The sequence below is a fragment of the Perna viridis genome, chromosome 1 (assembly GCF_037379345.1).
Source record: "Perna viridis isolate PV_CMFRI_1.1 ecotype Kerala chromosome 1, ASM3737934v1, whole genome shotgun sequence".
Classification (NCBI taxonomy): domain Eukaryota; kingdom Metazoa; phylum Mollusca; class Bivalvia; order Mytilida; family Mytilidae; genus Perna; species Perna viridis.
Window position 1 is genome coordinate 10,662,495 of NC_142445.1, and position 24,248 is coordinate 10,686,742.

The window sequence follows — 24,248 nt, forward strand, 5'->3', positions numbered from 1 at the left end:
TTTACAAAATAGAGTTATTAAGTTTGAAATACAATGTGGTGGAAACAGCAGGCGCGGATCCAAGCACGGGCGTGCCGGACGTACGCCCCCTATAAATCGGTAAAAAAAATGCTTGCGTGAGATCTTAATTTTTCACCAAGTTTCACCCCATAATATTTTTTGCCTTGCTTTGCACGGCATTTAATTCAATTAACGCCCCCCCCCCCAAACTCAAACTCTGGATCCGCCCCTGAACAGTTTAAAAAGGAATTTCTAGTATCAACTTAAATTAAAATTATACATACACAACATTAAATGCTGAAATCTGTAAGAATCAGGTTAAGTTGAAAAATGATGAATCGTGGTCAGAATAAAACACATGAATTTGACAATATAAGCGCATACATATGTAGTTCATAGTCTATTGTAGACGAACCGACAGTTCGTTCGTCCTGGAGTATAAAATGACTTATCTCCCTTTGATGATGAAAATACATTTTATATAATTCATAACTCGAATTCTTGAAACTTAAAAGAAATGAATGCCATTTCCGCATTTCAGATAACATTCTTAAAAAGATTTCCTAGAAAGACTTGTTAGCCTTTTCCACTGTAATCCATCCGCTGTCCGATGTCGAAAGAGAAGAGCGGTTAAACTTCGGTATCTTCTTTAAATAAGTAAATCTAGATAGACGGGAAGCTACTTCTTAGGATTTACAGTCTGATTTATTCATTAAGGGTTATAATCTTACCAGTAAATATATATATATCCGAATTCTTATTTATAAAAAAAGAAAACGTTTAATATTTCAGACATAGTTGGAACCTTTAATCATACATATACCTAATAGAGTTAAAATTCCTATTTCAATAAACCACGTTGTTTACCCTGTCAATTTTAAGCAAAATTACTTCTTAAATATGACACATATTTGGGTAAACATGGACAACAGAGCTCATCAAAGAATTCGATTGTTTGTATTTGTAGACCAAACAATCTTAGATTGACACAATAAATCGTCCTGTCTTAAAAGTACGGACTATAATTGGGATTTTTAAAATATAGTGGCTGACGGAATGCGTACAATACATGTTAATTGAACTTTAATATTCTGTTTCGGTCAGTATAGGTGGGAATAGAGAAACAGGGCTACTCTATTTTTGTTTTTTTTCAAATTCTGAAGGTATGATTTTTTTCTTTTTTGGTCATGGAATTGCAATTCTTCAAGTACGTGATCACTAACAAAATTCTTGTAGGTTTTAAATAGAGGTAGATGTCTATAATTAATCGAATGTTAAATCGTGGCAACATTTTAAAGATAAAATCAAATTGTGAAAAGTATTTTTGACTGCAGAACATTTCTGTACACAAGTAGGGATTATGTTTTAATATAAAGGATTATTTCTCTAACGCGTATTTCCAAGTGTCACGAGAATTTTCAACTCTGTTTTTGATGTAGAGAAAAATCAGTAGTAACCACGGTTCAAATAAAACAAATGCGTAAATTGGAAACCATAAAAAATATTTTCAGCCCGAACCAGGTGCATCGAATATGTAGGTTTTCTCTGCTAGTAAGTTGCTTATTAACGTTTTCGTAGCTCTTAGATAATACAACTGTTACGAATGAAACAGTTAGATGGTCTTTTGATATACACATGTAATATAGAACAACTGATGAATTTAAATTCAACGGCTTAAAAATGAAAATATTATTTGAAAATACCATGCAATATATTACTTGGTAACTTTAGAGACTATCGGTGTTTTAAAAGACACAGTTTCAGTTCTTAACACAATATACCCAAAGTTGTTAAACAATACCACTACAACATTTAAACATTTAGATGCAATCTTTTTTGTCATTATCTTGTCGTTAAGGACGATATATATATGATAGTCATTTAAAACCCATCATAATTATATAGTACTCCTTTGGTGATTATAGTACTCCTTTGGTGATAAAGAAATAACCATGAAAATGATGAGGAATTGTTATTTTAATTGTTTTCAAATGCCTCAAAGATCAACAAAGAACTTTTTCTTTTGTTATTGTCTGAAAAAAACGAGTGTTATATTTGTAGCATTTATGCCAGATTTTTTCTGGTTACAAAATCGAGGCAATCACTATCGAGGTAATCACTATCGTTTATAAGCTACTTAAGTTCTAGTTTTGTAGCCATTCGGGGATTTGAAAAAAAGTATTTTTTATGCAAAAAAAAAAGTGTCATCTGATACATTTTTATTGTTTATTTGAAGTTTTGTGATGCAAGCAAGCACAAAAAAACGACATTTGTATAAGTCTTTACATGATACTTGTAACTCTGTAAATGAAAGATTTTTCAGCGTGTTGATTGTAACATATTGTAACAGCAATGTTTATACCCCGTCAAGGACACGAAGTGGCGCGGTACATGTATTGTGTGATATCCTCCGTTTATACCCCGCCAAGGACACGAAGTGGCTAATTATTGATGATGATTGGGGGTTTTCACGGTCTTGACTATCCTTACGGATCTCGCACGACCGCCCCTTACGGGGATTCTGTTAGCAGTTGGAGGTAGCCGAGCCCAGCCTTCGGGATACCGACCGAAGAACTCAGAGTACTAGTAGCGGCTAGGCTGCTCTGTTGACGGTCTGGCCTACTCCCAGACCCCACGTGGGTCCGAGAGCGTTTCTCCACTCTGTTTGGGAGTACGTCAACGTGAAGAGTGTAGCGAATTATTGTGTGATATCCTCCGTTTGTACCCCGTCAAGCACACAAAGTGGCGAGGTATTGTGTGATATCCTCCATTTATACCCCGCCAAACACACGAAGTTGCGAGGTATTGTGTGATATCCTCCGAAAAATTGCGTGCCGTCCGTCTTCCGATGGTTTCCAGATGATATGTTCAGAAGAAACTTTAGGATATACAGTTATTTAGTATCAAAACATACAGATCGAGGACAAATTTTAGAATGGTCGGATAATTGACACAAAGGTTACGGCCATTTTAAGTTGTTATTACCCCCAAAAATGCTTTTTAACTATCAGGGGTATCATTAAATGCCTTATACACGACATTAACGTGTACTGAACATGTGATCCGTGATTTCTACTTGAAATTTGCTTCACTTGATTTTCATGTGAATTTTTACGTTAAACTCATGTGAAGGCTCAATTTACATATATTTAATATATTAAACTACACAAAATTTCTTTCCTCGATTTACATAAAATTCATGTGAAAATCATGCGAAAATTTTAACCATGTGAATATATGCACTTTGTTCAAGTCAGTTTGCCAGTGATACATGTACTATGTAATGATATCATGATGACTGGTGCAAATTGAAAGTATAAAAAGTCATTATCACACAGTGGGTATGCTTTACTAAGTGTACATCAATTGTAATAGTTATAAATATGATAAATTCTTAGTTGGTCGTTTACGTGAAGACGAACTGGTATACAATGATACTTCAGCTGTGTTTGTTTTACTGACTAACTTGACAATTCGATTCAACAAAGAATACCTAATTTACCCAGTCAATACGATGTAGGTTAGATATACCAGTATTTATTGTATTGCGTCGGGGATCGAACCGTGTTTAACACATAGTGTATCAAGATGTGTCGCATATTAATGGACAATTTTATCAGATCTCCCCCTTTAGTCATGGCTTATCGTCAATTTTTATAATGAGATTCTTTATCAATTTTTAAATCTTCACGACTAATCAATGTCTCAATATTTCAACTTTAAAGTAATTTTAAACTTCTAAATTTTGTTACAAGAGTGCATCATGTCTTACATAGGATTTAAACATGGAATGTGTATATGAAGTAATTTTCTCACGAAATAATGTAAGTTAATTTAGGTGTCCAGATACTCAATCTGAAAAAAAAAATTAGGAAAAAATGAAACAATCGACTATTTTAGTCAATGCAGAGATAATTTTCTACTTTAAACATTCATAATAAAGTATTTTAAATGAGTAAAAAATACAGTTAATGAATATTAGACAAAAATTGTGAGAAAAGACAAGTCAAATAACAAATATTGAACTTTTTAGAGCAAACTAATTCGATCTAAATGAACTTGCTTTGTCGTTTGTATTTGATTATAAAACACTTGTTATTTTCATACTTGATTAATTATGTAATTACATGTCTGTATGCACCAGTACTAGTATACCACATGAATATCAGTCATTTCTGTAATACACTATATGTAAGTATGTATTTTTTTCTGTTGTAGGTTTGTAGCAACGGTCAGGAAAACAAAACCTGAAAAATGTGAACCATTGAACAGACAAATGACCGTCCGAATTCTACGACATGAATACCTCCCATCCCTCCATCGACAAAAGACGGAAAAACTACCGCACACTCGGCTCCGTCATGAAATCAACCTCACGATGGAGCGAGTTCGAAAAGAAGACATAAAACCAACGGAATCAGTCAAGAAACAATTTCTGCTGTGTATGAATGCTCTTCAATCACACTTGAAAACGAATCCTTTTAAATTGGAAATGAAAGATAGTCCGATTTATGCGGGAGATATTCCACCTTGGAAGCCGTTTGAAAAACAAGTACCAGCTTATCTAGTACCTTTAAAAGTGGGCAAAATGATCGGTAAGCAGTTAGAGGCAGGATATGCAGTTTTTCCAATGCCAAAGGAGAAAACGGAAATGAGCGTTAAAGTGTACAATTTAGAATTAAGATCAGAGGATCGGACTAATCTCTGTCCTAGAAAAACAGTATTTTCAGTTTATAAAGTTTTTTCATGGGCAATACAGAAACTTAACCGTCATAACACTTCACTCACAACAGATTCTGTTCCAGCAGGGCGATACAGTGCAATGAATGACCTTGATTTGAAAGTAGAATTTAAAAATGATGTACCTCATTTATTGTTGGTTTTATCCGAGGGTCAGATGGTTGAGATCGTTCCTGCTATAGCCGTAACGAAGCGAGGTCCCTTTTACGTTACCCGTCCATTTGAGCACGACATAAACCCTATTTCTGACATGAGATGGCGAATAAATTATTCTATGAATGAGGAAGCTATTATGAGAGCAATAGCAACGGGGGATAAACTTCAAAGAATCAATGCAGCAAAACTTCTCGCCTTCATATGCCAAAATGAGTGGCAACTAAAACATATTACTCCATACCACATAAAAACAGTACTTCTTCATGAATCTGACTTCGAAATAGACGAAACCCCAAGATGGCAACGATTCGCCATCGATGATTGTCTTAAACATCTCATCCGACGTCTTCTGGACTATGTCAGGAGAATGCAACTTCCACATTTCTTTGACGAGGATATTAACTTGCTTAGTCATATACCACTGCGAGCGTTCACTTTCATGAGAAGTGCTTTGGATCGATTACTGCGCGAGGATGAAGAATTGGCTCGTGTCGTAGAAAGAGCCCGCTTACAAAAGATTGTGTATTAATGATAATATTGATTTACATAGGGTTATGTTCTGTGCTAATTAGGTTTGCCATTTGTTTGAATGCATAAATGTGAATAAGGGCAGAGTGCATTTACTTTCAAACTTTGTCATTATCTACAATTATCGCGTGCTTTTCTTATTGCAATCTTGTCATTTCAGATCTTACGCATGAAAAAATGGAACTCATGTTTTCATATATGTTAAAACATGGAAACATATGTTTAGGACCAAAATGTTGATATAAGTTTTTTGTGCATATAAAACATGGAAAGAAATGTAAATGTCATACAAAAACAAACTCTATTCATATAAAAAATATATAATTAATTACCATATGATGTTTATTTACTTGTTTTTCATAAATTAATTCATTAGTTCTTAACATATACTTTGAAGTCTTCGAAACAAATGAGAAACATAAGTTGCATTTTTTCTCGTATTATGCTACAATACTGCTTTTTTGCAACATCTGAAAAAATCCTAATTTGTTGATAAAAACTCCGCAAATTCAGTTTCTAAATTTGTAATACAATCTGCTAGAAATATTCGATTTTTTACCATCTTAAGACTAATAATGGCTTCACATTAGTTACCCAATGGAAACATGATTACTTTAATGAGCACGAAGAGCACTTGTTTAGTAGTGATGTTTCAACCATGTAATGCAAGTCTTATGTATTGCCGACAGATATTTGCACTTGTCTTGTGAATAAGGTGTAGGGATAAGTTAAAGTGACATACCATTCTGAGTAGAATCAAGCGTGTACAACAATTCCAATCAGAAATATCATCCAGTCTCTTAAATATTAAAAAGGTGGATATTACAGCGAGTAATTAAATTGATTAAACGACAATCACCTATTGAACTTCATTGTGTGGTTTACTAGACAACTGACAAGGAGATTTACCTACCCAGATTTTTTTCTTTGCACCAATACTGAAAAATGCTACCTTTGTTATCAAAGAACCTGACTAATTATTTCTTGAAAAACTGTTTGCCAATAATAGCAGCTTGCTTCTTACGAAGAATGATAGTTTAACATTTAGGTAAAGGGTAATTGTTGGTGTTACAGCTGCATTTCGTTAACTTGTCTCATATCTTCATTAAATATTCGATGCAAATATCTTGAAAGTTTATTTTGTAGTATAATCGATATGGACAGTGTCAGCAAAAAACTGACATTGTATTAATATGTCAATGGACATGGATAACGAAAAGAGGTTCTGCTGTGAGTCTCGTTGAAACAATTATTCTATAATTACATGACAACTGACAGAACACCAAAATAATGATACGGATTTGGAAATACAACTACGACGAGTTTTTGTGGGCACATATCAATAATAGCAAAAAGTAGTTAGGGTTTTATTTAAAGGTACATCTGTAGGAAAAAACTGCAATTCATAATAATAGCATAATATCACTGAATATGATTACGGTAAGATTAGGACTTAACAAGTATCATAATAAAAATACTTGTACACGTAGTTTAAATATGGAATATGTCATGATGTCTGTGTTAGGGTCGTATTAAAAGGTATTTTCAAGAAAAGAACATACAAACTCTCCATAGAATCGAATGCATCCGGGTATATTGTAATCAAATGCATCCTGGTATATTCCTTTTATGATCGCATGCATTTATTTCTGTGTTCCATCCTGTGGTATCGGGACATTTTATGGTGTGCGTTCGTCCAAAAGCACACTGAATGAACTTTTCACAGTCCGTTGGATGTGGTATGTAAGTGGACAAACCAGTTTGACAGAGGTTCAACGTTGTTTGGGTTGGACGAGAACCTTCAGAAATAAAAAATGAAAACAATGTCAAATGCAAGGAAAAAATATTTCCTTTAACAAACACTATAACTAAAATTGAAAATTAAAATCCAAAAATTCATGTATGAGAGGCAAAGTCTCCAAGAAAGACACGTTCAAGCACATGTGACAAAAATAAAAATAATAATATCATTTCCATACATGCTGCTAAAACAATAAATACATATCCTTTGAAAAGTATACTCACTGAATTTTCCTTTTTACTTTTAAACTTATGACAATATTTACACGTAATTTACATTTTAATTTTGCACCAAAATACCTTACCCTGATCATTCTGGATAACACTTACCCTGATCATTCTGAATAACACTTACCCTGATCATTCTGAATAACACTTGGACATGCCATTTCTTGACATGGTACGTTTAGTTCCTCCATAGAGGGGCAATTTTCCTCAGAACATTTTCTTCCTCGTGCTCTATACCTCATTCCAAGCCCACATGATGAGGAACAATCTGCATTGAACCATGCCGACCATGGTCCACAATAAGTGTCACAGTTTTCTATGATGATAAAAAAATTAATACAAATCATAATAAAAGAGAAAACTTAATAAGAAAACTTAAAAGTGTATTTTCAGAAATGAAGAGAAAGTGTTTCTCTTTTTTTCTATCATCGACTTTTAAAGCTTCACTAACAAAACAGACTACTTTTATTACTAATTTTTAATGTTCTTTGCATAAAACATCAAGTGTCCTCTGGTGACTAACCTGGACAGCTGTTCATGTAACAGTTACTCTTCTGTGACTCGTTTTCTGGGCAGTGGCTTTCATTCTTACACGATCTTTTCCTGTTCTTTGTTGTAAAACCAGTCCCACACGATACAGAGCAAGGTTCTTTGTACCACTCAGACCAAATATTACATTCTATATTACAGCCTGGTTCTGTAACTAAACAGCACAGTAGCATATTTTTAACTGATAACACCGTTTCGTTACATCTTAAAATTTCAAATAAATAAGAAAATGTTTAAAAGGGAGGTAATCATGAACAATTCTAAAATTCTAAATTAAGAAAGAACCCTGTGTGTAATGATTATTGAATATCATGTTTATCTATGGCAGAGATCATGAAAGACAGTTAAGGTATATTATAGCCTTATTGTCATCATCAGCTTAATGTCCGAGACGAAATTAAGTTACAGCAATAACAGCCATTATCATTTGAACAGATTTTGTTATGGAAAGGGTAAAACTTTTCCTCAGTTCAAATTAACAAAAGTCAAATTTAAAATCTTCCTAGAAGACAAGGGAACAAGAAGGATCTGAAACAAAGGGATGAAAATAGTTGAATGTTATATAATGGAAGCAACGTGACCATAATTCACCTAGACAGTCTGCAAGGTTACACTCCTCGGATACTTTATCTTCCGTTATGCATTCTTTTTGAAGGCAAATTCTAGTTCTAGATTTCAATCTCTGTCCAATACCACACGTGGCAGAACAGTCTTCTGTTTTACTCCATGCAGACCATTCGGAACATATTGAGTCACATTTTTCTAAATTATTTATAGAAAAAAAAGAACAAGGTTATAATAATTAATGTAGTATATGAAAAAAGAATATCACTTTTAATTACACACGAACAACATTTGTTAGCCAAGTAACAGGAAGGACAAAATAAATCTAGCCCCATTTTTGATTTGCTATGATTGAATGACAGTCAAATACACAGGTTAAAGACAACATATATTGTTTATATGAACTAAAAATGGATAACAGAGATGTTAAGATTAAGCCAAGCAAACAAACAGAAATGTAAATAGACGGTCATCATTGTTTCAAAGATAAAATTATACCATCACAGGGTTGTGGGTTACAGTTGGACACTGCGCCTTCAAATTCAGAACAAGTATTTTCAAGGCACTGTCTCGTCCTGTTCCACGTCAGTACACCTCCGTCACATGTGACAGGACATTCTGTGCTCTTCCAGGCACTCCATTGCGTACACATTGTATCACAAGAGCCGGTGTTAGTCATATCTCCTAGAACATATATAGAAATGAACTACTGAAATACAAATGTAATAAAAACGATGCAAACAAGAGATATACTGTATATACGAATTGACTAAAACTGAAACCAAGTCTACCCTTATCCTTTAAAAATTAAAAAAAAAATTTACATCCACATCATAACAATTCTACGAGGATTGCCTTTGAACTCACAGACAACACAAATATTAAAAATACTAAATAATTTATACTTACCGCTGCATACCTTGATATTACAACTAGTGGATGTTTCATCCGTTGTTGTACAGTCATCGTGTACGCATGTCCTGTTTCGATGACGCTCCATCCGGCCTTCATCACAGCTCTGGCTACAGTCTGAATCTTGCCAAGAGGACCAAGCACTGCATGTAGAGTCGCATGTTGCTTTCAGTGAGAAAATAAGAACAACTTGAAAAAGATATTCCTTGTAGGTTCAGAATTTCAAATCATAAAAGAGAATATTTTTATTATGAATTTGTTGTAAGATATCATATAACATCAAAGACAGAAGTCTTCAAATTCGCTAATCGTCAAATCTTCTATGTCACTGATTTTGGTGCACTATAAAGTTACATTTAGGCACACTGTTTCGCACATCAAGCTGACCCGGTCAAATTTTGTTAAACTTAAAATTAAAAGTTGAAATTTGGTGGATATACTGTTTAAATGTAGTTAAGCATTTATTCAAAGACAGATATAATATATGTAATGGTTAACAAATGTAATTCAAATGAAGAATGGTGCCCGGAACGTTTCAGTCCCGTGCCGTATAAGGTTCTGTCCTCAGCATCAGCTGGCTGATTTAAAAAAAAAAACTTATTTCGCGCGAACTTTTGGAACTAAAATAGTGAGAAAATGAAGAAAGAAGACTGCTCTTATTTTTACCATTTTCCCACCTCCTCCATGCATGCTTTCATTCTGTGCTAGTGTCTAAGTGCCTGATATTTTCTAAAACCGTATTTGGCTGTTAGTTTTTGAAAGGCAACTATGATTTGTACTAAAACTCAGTAATATTTTTTTTCAGTATGTTACCATGGCTACTGGATTTTATAACAATAATCACTAAATTACTTAAAATTACTTGAACCTTCACACATCAAGGATTAGAAAAACATGTACTTTTTATGACAAAACACTTGAACTTTCTGTGCGGACAGCCTAAAACAGCCTTATTTCAACAAAATGAGACCAAATTTTCTGAATTAACCTAACCGTAACAGTACCATCTTTGGCTTGCTTTCAACATCCGAAATGGCACGAATGCAATATTCTCTAAAATCTGGTAACTTCCACTAGAATCTTAGTTCCCTTGATATGATATCGAGGCCCTGATAATGTTTATGACCTAAGCAAAAAAACACACCTATAACACATGTGTATGATATTTAAAAGGTATATGTACGTTTTGATCTCGAATGAGGCTAGAATTCACGGTTTTACGGCACCGATCAGCAGCATAAGGTGGTGTAGTAATATATAATCATGCAAAATATGGGAATATAAAGTACTGAAATTACGAGTACACGAAATATTAATATTGGCGACTTAACAACAATACGAATGGTCCAAAGCATGCATTTTTGTTTTAATATAAAGCAATAGGGTAAAATCATAATATTATAATTACAGCTCATACGTTATGCCAGAGCTTGCCGAAGCAACGCAGACTTTTTGTATCGCGCTAGAACTCTAACAAATAGGCTTCTGGAACAGGGCTATGTTGCTACAAGATTGAAGTCATCACTACAGAAGTTTTATGGTCGTTATCATCAACTCGTGGATCGTTATGGTGTATCCATCAGCACCATGAAAACTTATTTATTCAACGGGTCATAGTTTTCCTTCCCTCGTTTGTCTACCCCGGACTTGACTTTTTATGAGCAACTCGGCGGGTGTTTCTAGAAAAGCAGAGGACGCTTACCCTACCGGTGCACCTGGTCCATGCTCCCAGTTTTTAGTGGAGTCCGAGTTGCTCATATACTTTTGTCACTTTGTATGTATGATTTTAGTTACTTTATGTTCTTTGTTGAATATGTCTGTTTTCCATGTCTGGTCTTTGTCCCTGGATTACATTCTTTTGATTTCCGCTATAACCTTGGTTCCCTTGATTACTCTATAAAACCGACTTTATCATATACAAACCTGTGCATGTTTTCTCCTTACAAACTTCTTCATAAGTGTCGATTACTCCGCAATCTGCAGCGTTGCATGTTCGAGACCTGGTTTTCAGACGTATTCCAATGTCACATGATTTTGAACAGTACCCTTCAGTCCAGTTACCCCATTCAGAACAGTCTATTGTGGCATTACAAGCTGAAATTATATATACAACACTGCATGTAGTTGAATACTAAAACGTTTCTTGAAAAAAGGAATACTATGAGAGTTAAATGCAAACTAGGAATTGTTATAAGTTTAAGTAAAATCATTAATCTGTTTTTGAGAAAATATTAGTGTGTGCCGACTTGATGACCAAAGAGAATACCAGAGAATTCTAGCGTTACAGACATACCTTTTTCAGCAGTGCACCAGTTACGATACTAAATTAGACATATCTCTTCCATACTTCTTCGCTCGATTACTATATATTATTTTTGTCCCTTTTAAATAATTTTTTTTTGGTATTATATATATTTGTTGCAAATAACAATGGTAGATTTAGTATCCTTCCCCAGTCAAAAATTTTCCGTAAACCAATTGACAGTGTGTACTTGTGACATTTTACATACAAATATCTTTGATTGATGCAATTTATACTATTTACTTACCAGAACATCTAACAGTATTACAAGGCACAGTACTTGTTTCTTCTTCCAAACAATCTTGAAATACACATGTCCTTGTTCTATTTCCGGTTTTATATCCACCATCACAGGATTCAGAGCAAGGAGACCATGACCATGTAGCCCATTGTGTACAAGTTGAGTCACAAGTTTCTAATAATTCAAAGTAGAGACAATTGTTTTTTCCTTGTCAGTTGAGCATACGTTTACTTGAAATTATCATTTAAAAAAAAACATGCGAACAAGTCTAAAACACATGTCTAAATGGTATCCTGTGCTTTTGTTCACGTGCATATACTTGACGGACAATCAATTCAGAATGTTTCAATGCATTACTACTCTCAGATAGTCCTAAAATCGGCCAATTGACTAACGTACATTTCTATGCATCAAATAAGCAAATTCAACAACTATAGAAATTTCAATCTCCTGCACAGAGGGTGTATATATTCGCTACTTCAAAGCTTTACACCTATGCCACACTCAGGATTAAATCCCACCTCCAAATGCAAATTAGTACAGTATAGCCCATCATAAAAAAAATCATAGATTCTTATCCAATTTTTTTTCAAAATTAGGGGTGGTCGGGCGAATTTTATTTGTTTAATTATTTTATCAATTTTAGTGAAAAATGCTTTCAAAATGAAAGAAATGCATCTACATTGGTAAAAAAAATCCAAATATTTTTTTTTTCAAAGTGCTCTTGCGTTGTGTTTTGTTCACATCCTGTTTAGCATTGCCTATACTAAGCTAGCGTAGTAATACGCTAAAAAACAGGAAGCCGTTATAGGTCTGCGTAGGAGATCTGTATTATATAATCAATTTTAAATCTTAATTTTAATAAGCGATGACAACGAGAGAATATCATCGGTTACAAAGTACCATCACAGAACTACCTGGACATGATTTGGTTTTACAATGACCAATTGCTTCCTCCTCGTCTTTACAAGACTCCAGAGCACAAACACGATTTCTCGTTCGATTCGTCGTTCCGTAATCACAGGACGCAGAACATCCTAAATCATTCCAGTGTGACCATGCTGTACATGCATCATCGCAACCTATTTCCATAAAACTGGACTTTAAATAAATAATAAATGAACAAAATGTCTAAAGGTATAGTTTGTCAATTTAATGTCACAACGAATACCATATTTAAGTGTGGTCATATAAAAGAGATAAAACATATATGAACAATTATCCTTTTAAAACATGTGGTGTTTTTACGTTTTATTTTGTTTTTGTTTTGTTTTTATTTTTGTTTTGTTTTGTTTTGTTTTGTTTTTTTTACATAAAAAGTCACATCAATATATTTTTATAACCCGATAAAAGCCCATAAAGAAACTATGTTATTACTCACAAACTCCAAGATTGCAGTAGGTAGAGTCAAATTCTAAAGAGGCTCCTAAACAGTGAATCTTTGGTTGACAGTTTCTATTTCTACTACGTCTCTGTTCGCCTGTTCCACAAACTGTAGAGCAAGGGCCATATTCTGACCAAGCAGACCATTCATTGCAAACACACCCTATTTAATATGTCGGAAAAAAATCGTTCACTTGACGTATTTCGGGCATAAATTTGCCGCTGAATATGTTTGACTTATCACAGGAAAGCAGTTCGTTAAGTCTATAAGTATATGATGACATCCTTGTGTGACACTGATTTTAATGTTAATGGTGGTTAGAATGACGCATAGTCTACCAACCTTGTTCAATATGAATTCGCGTTAGATGATGTCAGTAATTAAGTAAATTGTCAAAAAACGTGTCTAAATTACTTTGTTGCATGTATGTACATGTACACTAGTACATTAAAGCAAAAAAAAATACCTGTGCACGGTTCCGTATTACAGTCTTTAGTAACTTCCTCCTTAGTTGAACATCCAATAGTCCCATGACATTGCCTCGTTCTTGCTGAAGTCAAGACACCACCGCCACATTGCAACGTGCATGCACCGTCCGACCATTTACTCCAAGGAGTACATGTCTCTTCACATCCTAAATAAATAATTTTATATTAAGTCCTTTGCAGAAATCTGTGTATCTTAGTTTTAAGTACCAGTCCACATAAAATTCAGACACTACCAATGGTAAAGTGATTCATGGTCAAGAAAAACCCACCAAACAACGATGCTTTTTTAGTCTACATATGCCATACTTTCACATAACAACAACTTTTCCTGTATTCAGATTTGCACTTTTGAGAAAATCATACATTTATCTCCCACTAAAAGCAACCGAATGAAGCCAAATCAAGAACGATCTCTTGCAAAGTACAAATTTCATGTACAATCTATATATTTTTTATCTCAAAAGCGCAACAACCAAGTGAAAAACTAAGACTGGTTACGTGATCAGTTACTGTTTATGAACAAGAAATAAAACTGAATTTGGTGGGTTTTTGACATGCATGAATGACCTCTACTTAAGCATTTGTTTTTATTAAAAACATGATTGATAAATTTTAATAAATTGACGCGATATATATATATATATCGCTTCAATTTATTTCGGATTTGAAAATGAACAAAAGTTTACTCATAATTTTGCTGAACTCATCTGAAGATGTATGTTTTACACTGCCACAATCCGCCATGATATTTTAATTAATAGGAAGAATGTTTTATATAGATAATGTGTGTTACTATGATGTTTACATTAGTCTCTTATAACTTTTTAAAGGGTGGCTCTCGATTGTATGTTATTTTATTACTTTCAATGTTCTTGATATTTATTTTATTTTTGTATATGAAAGGTGTATATTAAATATACTGTCTGTTTGTCTGTCTGCCTGTCAATGAAAATTTCAACTATTCTAAATAAAAAATAATTTTGTAATCAGGGTTCCCCGGTCTTAAGCAAACAGACTCTGAAGTGCTGTAAGTTTGTTGGAAACATGTATCTCCGGCACTTCCATAATAAATTTTTAAGACAAATTTTGATAATATGAATAACTACAAAAATTATTTACTCCTTACTGTTTATATCCGTAGGTAATAAAATTCACACTCACGTGCATGTAAACAATAGAAAAAATTTGAATGTTTTGGGAGAGAAACAATTGTATTTGGTATTTGCACAATATGCACTCCGTTTTATTGAATGTTCTAGAATTCCTGCCAGGGCTTTAATTGAATTGATATCAGCAAAAAGAGACAAAACAGTAACACAGAGCTCCCTGTATAACAAGATGATATACATACATGTAATTATTATCTACAGGTGGATTATCCGGTTTCTACAATCAGGATACTTTATAGCTTAATCGTATTTATTTTTATAATTCAACTACGGCGAAATCAGATAACCAACCACGACTGAGTCATAATGTTAGACGCTTTTTCTCTAAAACACTGATGTAAAGTTGATTATGATTACAGCAAGTAATTCTCAAAAAGTATTTTCGTAATATTGGTCACCTTGTATATTTATGCGACTCAAGTGTTTCCAAAAAAGCCAGACGTTTGACTTTTTACAGTCATGCGGTTGTTGCAAACAAAAAATAAATAACGATACATAGATTATTTCCTTTTTTGACATTTTTAATTCATACTAAAGTATAGTAGGAGCAAGCCATACTTAATAATAGCCATTAATGTTTCATTTACCTCTGGTAGGAATGTTCAAGGATGACAACAGATACTAAAAATATTTATGATCTGACACTTTTTTGAAATAACATTAGTAATTAAATTTTTTTGGTCTTTTTCACCTATTGATTGACAAAAAAAAACGTATACACCAAACCTATTCCAGTCGCACTTTCGTTCCCTCTCCTATTCGAAGTTGCTAAATGCATAATAAAGTTCTGTTCGGCATTTTATTTAAGTAACAAAATAATCTTTGATGTTCATTGTTGAATAATAAAGGCATTTATCCCGTAGCAGGACTTGCGCAATTATTAAAAGTATAAACAGTTGTTATGACCAGGTGTATGTAATATCATATAATCTCCGTAAATGTAAATCAAAGCCTGCAGCTTAAATAGTATACCAATGGGAATACACATATAATCCTGCGGTTGGCACATACACACATTTTTTGTTCAGTTTTTCGCTTGTTGTAGTATTTTTGTAATAAATAAGTCACTTTAAATAAATTAATGATACATTGTAACCATCATCATGGAACATATTTTTTGAAAGCAACCATTTGCTATGAATGTAGTATGTAATTGACTTTCTATGAACAAATCGGCAGATATTTATAGAAAAGCAGAGGACGCTTACCCTACCGATGCACCTGGTCAATGCTCCCAGTTTTTAGTGGAGTCCGAGTGCCTCATTTACTTTTGTTACTTTGTTATAGTTACTTTATTTTCTTTGTTGTGTTTGTCCGTTTTCCCTGTCTGGTCTTTGTCCCTGGATTACATTCTTTTGATTTCCGCTAGAATCTTGGTTCCCTTGATTACTCTGTTAAATACACTTTATCCATTAAAGATATTCTTGAATAAGATTTCGATTTTTTCGATACATAGCATTGCTTTTTTTATTGGTTTAACCAGCCACTTACAATAAATTGGGCCAGTATTTTACGTTTGGACCAAACGACAATACATTTAGGCCAAAAAAGAAGATACATATAGGTCATTATTAAATCATGCAGTTGGGCAATAATAAAATATTAACACCCAATTTGCTTTTATAATTATAAAACTTCTTCCATACGCCAAAGAATTAAGTAAACGTTGTCCTATTTTTATTTTTCAGAGATCTACCTCATTCCGCTGGACTAAATTCCCTTTCCTGATATGTCATTAGTTTTCACAATTGCTTTACACTTGGAGTCGGTGAATCTCCATGTTATTTCACCTGTTTTAGAAGTATATTTAACTAGGAAAAAGGGACGATTATACATTTCTCCTTTTTATTTAATCATTCCATCTTGGAAAAAACTAATCCACCTGAAGTTAACATTACAGTAAAATTTAATTAAACCGAACCCAGAATAATCCGAAAACATGTCTTAACAAGATACTTTTTAAGTCTTTTTAAATGTATTTTGGACAATTGTAAACCGAATTGTCTAAAAAGAACCATTTTGAAAGTCCAAAAGAAGTTCGGTCTAGGCAGTTTTCATTGGGTATCTTAATGGGTGGAATACTTTTTTAAAGATATTATAGGGGACTGTATACCGTCTTACCTGAAATAACAGGTAAAGAGAATTCACGTAACAAAATATCTTTGGCTTAAAAGTATATTTTCTTTTGGCCCAAACATAGCAAGCTCTGTTGGACGTAGGACGCCTAAAGGGTATTCGCTTTCAAAGCAGCGTCATCATATTGTAATTGTTTTGATCTTCTCGGTAAAACATTAATTTTCTCTTAATTGAAGAAAATAAGGTGGGCCGATGATACAACCTTGAATCATAGCACAATGAGTATGAAACTGTAGCTTTTTCTATCTTTTAAGTAATATAATAAAAGCAATTATTGTAAATATGGCTTTTAAATAAAGTTATCAAAATGTTTTTGTGGTTTTTAACTTAGTGTTCCCGGGGCAAGTGTTTCAAAAATTGTTAGTAAATGGTGTTAGCATGGTGTGTACGTGTGATGAACAAGTTAAATAATATAAATTTCGATCCTTTTAGCTTACCGCCTAGCATTTTCTGTAAATTACATTCAAGAAAATATTTATTAATAACAATTTCAAGACTGAAAACAGCTACAATTGTTTTGAAGTCCCTTATGGATCTTCCAAAATATAATTTGACTTCGAGGTCACACATTGAAGTAGATCTTTACTTTGTCATTTGTTACCACATATAAAGTTTGAAATGACAAATTTTCGTTTGATTTTGTAAAATCAGTATTTTGAAGTTGGTAATTTTAACTGAATTCGTTATTTAATTAATTATCAAATTATTTACCGGGTATTACTGATTCATTCGTGATAGCACATTTGTGTGATAAGAAATAACTATAATTTTTGTTTAAATTCTTTATTTTCGATTAACTTCGTAATCACGGAATTTTTCAATGACGTAGAATAACGTTTCCATACCTCATATTCTTCTGATGAGTAGGGAAAATGGAAACAGTGATTGTAGTCACAATAATTCTATCGAAGTTGGAAAAAATCACTTTAAAATACTTATTTTAATCACGGACTGGCTGTCGAAACAACGCAACATACTAACTTCATATTTGTTTTGACCCGATAACTAAGTGAAGCTGTAATAGCTAAAGTTAAAGCAACCATATTTAGAAATCAAAGTAAGAGGAAAACGTGCGTGATAACAATTACGATTTTATGTTAGTATGTTATTAAAGAAAATGCGTGTGTAATAAGAATGATAGGAAAATGTAGTAACTATACGAATTTGAGACCCTCTCAAAACAAAAGCACACACCCATACATACATACATACATACATGCATACATACAAATACCGATACCGAAATTGTTGTGTTCTTACGTAAGCATTTTTTTTTCTTTTTAAAGGTTTGACATAAAAGACAGATTCCCTTATTTGAATTACGACCGATAACATGCTCGTAATTTTTTTTTATTGGTATTTTGTATTTTCCAGTAATTCAAAGCATCAATAGATCAGTTTTGTCCTTTCTTTTGAATATGCGAGTTCACTGTATTAACAATTTAACCAGATCCGTTTTAATTTTTTTTACCTTAACATTTTAAGACTATGTTCTCATAAATATCCTGTCCAAGAAAACTCGAAGAATACGGAGCTGACACACAAGGACTTACCACATTCCTGTGTATTACAAACTTGGAACTGCGTAGTTTTCTTTACACAGTTAATTTCACCAGAAGTATAGAGTATATCATCTCGGCACAAGCGCTGTCTATTTCTAGACTTTAAACCTCCCCCACAGTGAGCCGTACATGGTCCAAATTCTGTCCATAGTCCCCATTCTGCACACATGCAATAGTTAGACCTAAAATAGAATATTTGAATACTAGGCTTTTGTTTTTTTATAATATTATGTGTATTACCCTGTGATGTGATATATTAAAATTGTTTTTGGTGGTTAAAGTTCTTAATAGTTATATAAAGCATCGCCCTTTGGTGTCCTCAGCATTTAGATCAACCGAAAAATGCTCCTTCTGCTCCCGACACAAGGATATAACAATTTTATCCTTGAAGCCCTTTGAAACAATAAAACAGCAATGTTTATTTGGGTTATTTTAACAACTGAATGTAAGTAGCTATCTGTGGTTGGAACATTTATTTTTCCTCTTGTCTCACCTCTGTTGTACCTGACATCCAACACACTATATTGTACTGTGTGGTAAATCAGTCATTGTAGACTTTTGTTATGTGCTTAAAATGTAAGTTCAGTGTGATGTGCTGTTATAATTTTAATTTTTGTAATGTCTCATGCCCTCACGGGCCCATTCATATGGATGATAAAAGTTCATCTATATTCGCATGCTTACTATAAAACTTTATACCTAAACCGTTATAAGCATAAAGTTGTAGTCAATTGGTCGGTCATTTTTACTCAAAAATCATTTTAAGAATAGAGCATTGTCTGTAGTGTCTTGGATGTGTTTTGTGGCGCGGTAAGTTTTGGTGTTTAAATGTAAATCACATTTACATAATATTTTGTATAATGTTTTGAAGTAAGTCATCTATTTAAAAAAATGAAAATCGTGTTATCTTGTATAAAGTTCTGAAAAAGTAGCGAAAGGAAGAGTAAACGTCATTACACATGTACAACAAATAAGGAATTAAGATCACATTAGAATGTGCCCCTTCCTTTTTATTATAGGTTTTCTACTTACTCCTCAACAGCTCTGATCATTTCAAGTTCTACCAAATAAACCGTGCATGTTAACATCAGTAGTCTATTTCCAAATAAAAACATTGTTTATGTATTCAATGGCATGATAACACAATCTGTAAAAGTCTGTTGGACGTGCCGTTTTTCCTATCATTATCTCACAACATCCTTTATCACCGCTGTTTTTCAAATGACACGGACCAAACGCTCACTGTGAATAACTAAAAATTATGTCTTTCTATTCAAACTCCCGTTGAATTCTGTTACTACTTAAAAATTTTACATAAATGCATCTGACAATCCCTTACAGTTACAATACGGTAATAAGAAAGCCTTTTTGTCTCGCTTCATGGGTTTATCTTGTATCCCCATCTACTCTGTATCATCCTTTATATTCATTCACATGATGGGTCAATTAAGAAGTCGACAATAAATTTTGCTTTTATTGTAAATTTCTTTACCTCGGATATCTCCATTTGGCATGCATTTTACTCTTAATACCTAAACTTTTCTTCCAAGCCATGTACATTTACAAACTAATTAACATTCTTACAAATACCTGTTTAAAAATAAATGAGGTTTTGGTGGAGTTCTATTGCTTGTTACATTTACGCATTGATACATAGAACACCGGTGTTGATAAGGTTATTCCTAGGCCTGTAGCTCCAATGTGTCCACTCTGGCTTTTCTTACGTTGGAATAAACGACTCGCAATACCTCTTCCTCTACCCCGAGAGAAATTAAGAGAGAAATTGTTTTTATGCGGACAAGTAGTGAGTGCCGTGTGGGCAAATTGTTGCGAGTGTGTGCGTTTGTTTGGATTAAGAAGGCTAATTTGTGCATTATTGGGGTTTTTTTTGTTTTTTTTTTTTGGTGTATTATTATTAGGGGACGACCATTAGATTCCAAGGGGGGCCTGGCAAATTTTTTCAGATCAGAAATTTTATTTCCAGCCTGATGAAAGTCAGATTATTTATTTTCATTATATCCTTGGCTAGATTATTTATTTTTCATACTCTTTAAGAGTCTATTTTTTTTCTATGAAAATTTATATGTACATACCCGTGTTACCAAAATACTTGTATGTTGTTTCATTCTCTATAATACAAGGCATAGTCTCTACTATATCCGACAGGTGGCATTCCTGGACCTGAAATATGCCCCAAATTTAATGGGAAATTTTGCGGAGGACTTTTTAGGGGACAGATTCGCATAAATATGTATACGAATGAAATCTACAATTGCAATATTCAACTATAGTACGTGGGCTTAGATAACCCCGGGTGCACCCTCCCAACTTATCAACTAAAATATGATTTTCAGGTACCCTTATACCTCTCATTTACGAATCTTTTTTGTCGCCAAAACAATAAGCTAAAGCATTTTTGTACTTTTTTGCTACTTTTTGTACCTCGTTGAGGCAAAAATCCATTTTTAACACTTTTTTCTTCGAACTTCTTGTTTCTACAAAACGAATTAAAGTAACATATATATGTATCATCATGTAGCCCAGCTTTACAATGGTTTCAAGAGAGTTGCGGTAACACTAAGGGATTTGGGGGTAAAATGAAAAAAAATGAACCCCTACCCCACCGAAAAATCGCTTAAATTGACATATTTTTCCATGTCAAAACACCTAGAGTATTTATGCTTCAGTGAAAATGTCTTATTTGATATTTTATGTTTAGTATTATCGCAGTTAATAAATCAGGGATTGTTTCGATGAATTTTGGCCATTTTCGTATCAGAATTTATCAAAAAAATCGAAAAATGGGATTTTTCAATTTTTCCGTTAAAAGTCATATAAATTCGACTCTACAAGTTATTGCTGCACTAAAACTTCTCAAATTTGGTATCATTCGATAGATAATTTAATTTTCTACATAATTAAATCACCAAAGACTAATTTTAACGAAAGAATTTTCAAAAAGAGTTAAAAATATTACCCCAACCCCTAGAAAACTGGTCTCAGTTAATTCTCATTCACAGCATTCCGACATCATAAAACATATTTTATGCATTTATAATTATGATAATGATATACCCAATCATATCTTATCAATTCAGGCACTTAGATTTTTTTCTTGGGGTAACAGTTACTATGAAATAGTAAAAAGGGAAATTTTATTATATATATTAATATAGTGTCTTAGCTTCCAAATGAGCCCAGGTAATAAATATTTGAACTTTTCCAAGTCAAGTTAAATGAAAAAATGCCCCCCCCCCCCCTATCCATGAAAAAATATCTCAACATGAACAAAAATGTTTTTGATTTGCATATACACTATGTACAATAGACATGTTAGGTACTATTGTTCTAATTATCGATGTATCCAATACATCTTCTCATTTCAGGCGAGTATTTTTCAGTTTCAATGTGACAATAATGAATTTTTCATTAAATGGGGAATTGTCGGAATCCCATATTTTCTTCCATTTCACCTTTAATGGGCATTTTTTTTCAAGTACCCTACTTCAAACAAGCTTTTTCATATTAAAAAACATCTATGTAACATCAAAGCTTTCTATTGAACCAGGACAATGCTTAAATGTATTCCAGGACTTTTGGGCGAAAGATGGTAGCCCATACACACTAAAATCTGCCCATTGTGAAAGAAAAGGATCGTTTATAGCATAACTGAACACATTGTCCATCTGGCATTTTTTCAGGAGATCTTCTTGTATCAATCATATTGTCTAGCAAATGTGCTGTGATTGTCCCAAAGACGTCAAAATATTAAAAAACGGAAATTTGAGAATGAACAGATTATCACACTTTTTAGCACGTAAATTGTATATCTTTGTTAAAAATATCAAAGTTTTAACATGATTTTTATTTCTATCACTATTGTTACATATATATTCCCGACTTGGGGACCAACATTTTGTCAACATTTATCTCCCTTTGGAGCAGGTGTCTATTCGGAACACGCAAGGTATTCCATCCGATATCGACGATACTTCAGAAAATCTCGAAAGTCAAAAGGGAATTTCTCGTTCTACTGACCCTGCCATAAATTTTCTTTACCCGGGATACAAATGAAAATATGTATCCAACACCATATAAAGAAATGATGATCTACCACATACGAATTGTGGGTTTGCACGGAAATTTTAGTGGGTATGGGGTACCATTCTTTCGCCCAAATGGCCTAGAATACGTTAAAGTGTGCATTGCCCAGGATTACCAGAAAGCTAAGATGCTACATGTACATAGATGTGTTTGAATATGCAAAAGATTGTTTGAAGTAGGGTTCTTGAAAAATTGCCAGTTACAGGTGAATTGGAAAAAAATATGAAATTCCGAAAATTCCCTTTTTTATGAAAACTCATTATTGTCATATCGAAACTGAAAAATACGCGCCTGAAATGAGGAGGTATGTTGAATACATCGATAATTAAAACCCAACTTGTTTTTCTACATCGATAACATGCTAAAAATTAACATTTGGGTTTAGGTTGAGGAATTTTTTTCATAGGTAGGGATGGCAATTTTTGACCTAACTTGACTTGGAAAAGTTCAAATATTTATTACTTGGGGTCATTTGGAATCACATAAAAACTTGTTTAAACTAGGGTATTCTGAAAAGAAATGACAATAATGGGTGATATAGAAGAAATTCTGAAATTCTGAAAATTTCCATTTTTTTCGATTTTATAAGAATTATCACAAGAAAAAGAAAATCTAAGCGCCTGAATTGATCAGATATGTTGGGTATATCATTACCTTAATTACGAATGCCTAAAATATGAGTTATACAGGGTCAGTATGCTGTGAATGAGAATTCTGTTTGATGCTGGGATCAGTTTTCTAGGGGTAGGGGTAATATTTTTCATTTATTTTCAAAATTTGCCAGCCCCCCTAAAAATCTAATGGTCGTCCCCTTAATATTATATCACATTGCTTAATTCAAGAACAGGAGAAATGTGTACTTTCATTTTTTTGTAATTAAATTTTGACCAGACCTCACGTCTGCTTGAAAACTTAAAAGTTATAAACCATAATAACCTGTGTGAAATTCAAAGGTAAGTACGTTAGAATTTTTGTTTTTTTGTTTTCATTTTTGTTTTCGTTTTGTTTTTGTCTTTGTTTTTCTCAGAGGGAAAAAATATTTAGTGCGCTCTGAATTTTACTTGAATCAATATTTTCTGCAAAGGATGAAATTCAAGAACAAAATTTTAAAGCAAGGTAATATACTTTCCTATTGTTGTTTCCTTTGACATGTATAGGGAATTTATTCTGGAAAGAGACTAAAGTATATTTGTACTGAATAAATGTCAAGTGCGTTAAGTGTTCATGTTGACGAACTGCATATTATATATTCATCTTTGAAACCACTTATAAATATGAACACAATTGACCTAGAACTATTTCTTGAGCTCAGAAAGTGTTATAAGGTCATTCAAACTCATTATATGGTTTGTATGTCTTAAATGCAAAAGTCAATGACGGGAAAA

The 24,248-nt window shown here is 33.2% G+C and overlaps 2 protein-coding genes across 7 annotated transcripts; one reads left to right on the top strand and one right to left on the bottom strand.

Moving 5' to 3' along the window:
- The first annotated feature begins 957 nt into the window (after positions 1–957).
- LOC148627214 (uncharacterized) lies at positions 958–6,116 on the top strand. 5 transcript variants are annotated; one of them, XM_088569699.1, is made up of 2 exons: positions 958–1,099; positions 4,219–6,116. In XM_088569699.1, exon 2 carries the CDS (start codon positions 4,277–4,279, stop codon positions 5,423–5,425), a length of 1,149 nt encoding a protein of 382 aa, XP_088425825.1. In that variant the 5' UTR covers positions 958–1,099; positions 4,219–4,276; the 3' UTR covers positions 5,426–6,116. The 5 variants fall into 5 exon arrangements, with proteins under 5 accessions (XP_088425825.1, XP_088425840.1, XP_088425818.1 ...); XM_088569714.1 differs by having other exon boundaries at positions 993–1,012; XM_088569692.1 differs by having other exon boundaries at positions 1,028–1,163.
- A 665-nt stretch (positions 6,117–6,781) lies between these two features.
- On the bottom strand, positions 6,782–20,032 carry LOC148627215 (A disintegrin and metalloproteinase with thrombospondin motifs adt-1-like). 2 transcript variants are annotated; one of them, XM_088569735.1, is made up of 13 exons: positions 19,792–20,032; positions 18,751–18,941; positions 13,871–14,038; positions 13,402–13,566; positions 12,938–13,102; positions 12,027–12,194; positions 11,401–11,571; positions 9,475–9,642; positions 9,064–9,249; positions 8,593–8,763; positions 7,976–8,149; positions 7,580–7,768; positions 6,782–7,223 (listed from the first exon to the last, which is right to left on the bottom strand). In XM_088569735.1, the coding sequence occupies exons 1-13, from the start codon at positions 19,872–19,874 to the stop codon at positions 7,027–7,029; spliced, it is 2,196 nt and encodes a 731-aa protein (XP_088425861.1). In that variant the 5' UTR covers positions 19,875–20,032; the 3' UTR covers positions 6,782–7,026. The 2 variants fall into 2 exon arrangements, with proteins under 2 accessions (XP_088425861.1, XP_088425852.1); XM_088569726.1 differs by having other exon boundaries at positions 7,976–8,155; positions 19,792–20,031.
- Between the last annotated feature and the right edge of the window lie 4,216 nt (positions 20,033–24,248).